A 4946-nucleotide genomic window follows, 5' to 3' on the forward strand; every position below is an offset into this window, starting at 1 on the left:
AAAGCAACAATGACTATTTTTCCTGCATAGGCACCTCAGACAGGCGAATCAGAAGAGATGAAAAATGACTTCTGGGCTGCGTTCTCTGGCACCATCTCAACAATACCAAAATCTGAAACAATCCTGATTGGAGGCGATCTCAATGGCCACGTTGGAGAGAAAACAGATGATTTTGACAACGTGCATGGCGGTTTTGGCTACGGAGAACGGGATGAAAATGGCAACCGCATCCTTGAGTTTGCTAAAAGTCACGGGTTTTGTTTACTGAACACATATTTTAAAAAGAAGTTGGAACATCTTATAACATACAAAAGTGGACCATCAGCCACGCAGATTGATTTCTTCACTGTCAAGCAACAACACCGAAGGCTATTCAAAAATGTCAAAGTTATACCTGGCGAATCATGTGTCGCCCAACATAGACTCTTTGTGGCAGACCTGGTTGTCAAACTGTCAAAACATAAGTCTAAACAAATGTCTCGGAAAATCAAAACGTGGGAGCTGAAAAGCAATATTCATCGAGGAAAATTTCAACAAATTTTCGCCACACAGACCACCAATTGCAATTCAGTACAGATTGGAGTACATACAAAACCGTTTTGATAAACGCTGCAACTACAGTTTGTGGGAAAACTGGTACAAAACGCCAGCATGGACGGGACACGTGGTGGTGGAACGACAGTGTACAAAATGCAATAGCTGAAAAGAAAGCTGCATACAAGCAATGCCAAAAATCAAAGTCTGTTGATGACCACAAATTTTTACGTGAGAAGAACAACAATGCAAGACGTCAAGTCGCACTGGCTCGAAACGATCAGTGCAGAGAGTGGCTCACTAAAAGCAAAGGTGAACAAATGAAATCTTTGTAACTTATAGCAAAACAAGCAAAGCGTACGAAAAAAGACATAGTTGACGCCTCATATATCAAAAACGACAAAAATGAGATGGTTCTTGAACAAAATGGGATCAAGCTACAGTGGAAAGAATATTTCAACCGTCTGTTAAGTGAAACAAATCCCATCAATGTCATCCTTGACGCTCCACCCATCGACGGTCCGATTCCAGACATCATTGTAGAGGAGCTTACAGAAGCTCTGAAAGCTATGAAGGATGGAAAGGCCCGGATCTGTCTTAAAACAAATAATTTGTAAAAATGTGAAACCAAGTAACTCCTCCGACAAAATAAACTACGAATTTATTATAGGAATGCAAAGACATCAAACCTTGTTAAGAACAAAACAGCTGCACTCCTCTTCTTCAGCACGGTTTTGTTTTCAAAACAGCCATCTGATATATGAATTTTTATGTACCTTTGACGGTTGTGCACGTCATGATATATCGGAATAACTACAACTTCGCTAACCAGACGACTGACCATGCACAAAAGAGAAGGTTCAATAAAAACACACCTAGAACACACACATGATATTGAAACTACAAGTGAAATCATGAACAACAACAACACCAAAATAACATACTGTAATTCCAGCCATTTCCATTTGATTTTAGCTGAAGCCATCCTCATTGACATAAAACAATCCTTGAATAAACAAACAACAAAAGATTTCAACAGTACTCTCGACAAGAAGAACCATAATAACAAAATATACTAACAGCATCAATGGTACCGATGAAAACACTGAAGAAAGTAACATCGATCAAAGTGTTATTAAAGAGCAAATAATTAACACTAATAAAATAAGTAACTTAAGAATTGTAAATAATGACAAACTCACTGATAACAACAAATAGGGACTAATCACAGAAACTAAGACCTGGTTTATACGAATTTTCTATATAAACTGCAAAAAGTGCGGAAGATATTTAAGATATTTGCAAAATCGAAATAGGTCCTATACACTCAAGAAAGAATTGGAAAACTGTATATTATTTTAATTTTAATAAAATAAACAATGACGACAAAAATTTGGTTAGAAATATTGAGAAATGTAACAAAAAACTACCCAACGCTAGAAATTTGATAGATTTCATAAATTTCTGCATATATATTATATATATACATATATTATTGTTTCTATGTTAAAAATCGGCTTTTACAGCTTTTGCCTGTTGGCATGTGGCAACAGTTACAAAAAATTCGTGTTAACTCAATCAATATTTCTAGTACTGTTGTCGATTTATGCACATCGGTTGAAAGTTTGGGTATCACATTTGATCAAACTCTGACAATGGACCAGCATATCAAGACACTTACTAAGGAATGTTGTTTCAGCTTCGAAGATTTGGAAAAATAAAAAAATCTTTTGACAGGAAAACACTGAAATGCTTTGGTCATTCATTTGTTCATTCAAAATTGGATTACTCCAACAGTGTATTTTATGGAGTATCAGAATCAGTCTATTCAGAATCGAGCGGCAAAAATCATTTCTGGAGAATTGAAGTTTGACCATGTAAGCCGCATCCTGTTTGACCTTGATTGGCTAACAATCAGAAAAAAAATATTGTTCAAGATCGCCATTCTAGTGTTTAAATGCCTAAACGATTTAGGCCCACACTATCTGTCTAAAAATTTGTCATATAAAACAACAACAGCTCATCGTGTTTCGACACGTTCAGATGACAAATTATTTCTGTCGTTGCCGGAGACGCGGTTAGTGGTGACCACTCGTAGTTTTGCAGTTGCAGGTCCAACAGTTTGGAACAGTTTGCCAGTCTGCGTCAACCAGAATTGACGGTGCAACAATTTCGCAGGGAACTGAAAACGTTTTTTTTCATGCATCAATTCCACTAGGCTCAAGAAGCGCCTCTGAGGGCGTTATATAAATTCTCCACTAATAATATTGATAATAAAATTAATATTATATTTATATATATGTGCATGCATATACATGCCTACATATGCGTATATATATGCATATGTAGGCATGTATATGCATGCACATACATGTATATATATATATGCACATTTATATATATTTTATATATTTTATAACTTATATATATATATATATAAGAGGGATAGTCCTTTTACTCTACGAATACATGAAATACTTGATATGTTCCAGTTGGTGAATCATGTTAACAACAAACGCATGTGTCTGGAGGTACGTTAGATCTAGTGATTTGTTCACATGATTTTCCAATTCTTGGTACTGGGATTGATACGTGTTCAGTGTACTCAGTTATATAATTAATTGTGAGAGTGGCGTTGACTCAAGTTAGATTGTGGAAAGATCTGAATCAAAGATGTTTTGTTGAAGCACTGGCTAATTCTCCTGTGGCGATTAAATGCCAAACTGATGTTGTTGATTATGAATTTGATGTGTTGAGTAGTGAAGTAAAACGAATTTCTGACAATTTAGTGCCTATGCTGGTGATTTATCTTAAACAGACAAATGCTATACTTTGGTTTGATAACGAGTGTATATTCTGTAGGAAAATTGAAAGAATCTGTAGGAACTGTCCGGATATTGGACGTCAAAGGAACTGGGAACTTTCATTCAATACTGAAAACAAACTTTTTTCTGACAAGCGTACGCATTATTAGAACAATATCGTAAATAGTAACAAAAATTAAAAGAATTTTTGGTATGTTGCCAATAAGATGTTGGGTATAAGTTCGGCAAACAATTCTTTTAATGATGATAAATTCAGCTGAGTTTAAATTTTCAACGAAAACATGCTTCATGTTTTGTCAAACTTGTTTGCTGGTATGGATGATCGGAGGATATCATTACTCTCCTTTTTTGATGTCTTCTGCATTCGGCTGCGTTGATCACAACAAACTTTTGGAAAAATTTCATAATAACTTTAGAGTGTTAGGAACAGCACTTGTCTGTTTTGAATCATCATACTTAACGGGACGGACTCAACAGGTTTTGTTTAGAAAAGTTTTATCAGCCGTCTACAGGAGTTTCTCAGAGATCAGTGTTAGAGCCAGTTTTGTTTTTACTCTATACATTGGATATAACTAAAAAAATAAATTCGCATGGACTCGTTGGTTAGGCGTACGTAGATGATATACAAATAATTGTTACAGGTCATTTAGAGACATTTCAGCCTGAGATCGATAGACTTGTTAGATGTTTGATGAAGATTGAAAGTTGGATGTTGAGCAATTCCTTGAGGTTGAACCCGGGTAAAACCCAGATGCCTCCGGTTGGTACATGGCATCAGTTGTCGAGGCTTGATATAAACTCGGTTGAGGCGGGTGACGTTGAGGTATCATTTGTTTCTACAGCCTTAAATTTGGGTGTATGGCTGGATAGCAGGCTCTCAATGAAAGATCAAGTTAAATCGCTAGCAATTGCAAATATGATACATCTCAGAAGATTATACATGATTCGACATTATTTGAATAAATCTTCTATGGAAAGATTGGTACATGTACATGCTTTTATTACATCTAGGTTGTATTATTGTAGCAGTTTGTACTTTAAACTACTTGACAAGTCAATAGCTGTTCTTCAGTCAATTCAAAATCGAGCTGCAAAACTTGTCACAAAAAAATTTAAAGTTTGATCGTGTGACTCCAATCATAAACGAGCTACACTGGCTAAAAAATGAGAAGAGGATAATTTTCAGAATTGCTGTGTTATTGTTTCGATCATTACACGGCTTGGCACCACATTATTTGACATGCAAGATCATTTTAAGTTTTTCCACTCTTCTACAAACGTTTATTGAATGCCTATGGAACAGACAGACATTCTTTTTTGTTAAATTAAATTTAGAGTATTTTTCAAAATTAATTAAGGATGCAACTTATTTTAGTTGAGTAAAAATTTTGCTTAAAGACTTATAACATTATAACTTTTTCAGATCAATCGCTAGCATTTAAAGCTCTCTAAAATGCTTCAAAAAATTGTAAAAGAAAAATATGGATCATCTGGAATAGTCAATGATTATATTATTGAGGAAACTGGTGTTCGACGACAAATTTTTAATGAAAACAATTTTCAGTCTTTTAAAACCTTATTCCAAGT

The 4946-nt window shown here is 35.1% G+C and overlaps 1 protein-coding gene across 1 annotated transcript in view; it reads left to right on the forward strand.

Moving 5' to 3' along the window:
• HELRODRAFT_171470 (hypothetical protein) overlaps positions 1-1896 on the forward strand; it is a gene marked incomplete at both ends in the record, with an annotated part of 6205 nt that extends 4309 nt beyond the window's left edge. Inside the window, 2 exons of the mRNA XM_009018182.1 lie at positions 134-408; positions 1753-1896. Coding sequence (XP_009016430.1) covers positions 134-408; positions 1753-1896 — 419 coding nt within the window. The remainder of the gene's footprint in view (positions 1-133; positions 409-1752) is intronic.
• Positions 1897-4946: the final 3050 nt, after the last annotated feature.

This window comes from Helobdella robusta (assembly GCF_000326865.2).
Source record: "Helobdella robusta unplaced genomic scaffold HELROscaffold_20, whole genome shotgun sequence".
In the NCBI taxonomy this organism is placed as follows: Eukaryota; Metazoa; Annelida; class Clitellata; order Rhynchobdellida; family Glossiphoniidae; genus Helobdella; species Helobdella robusta.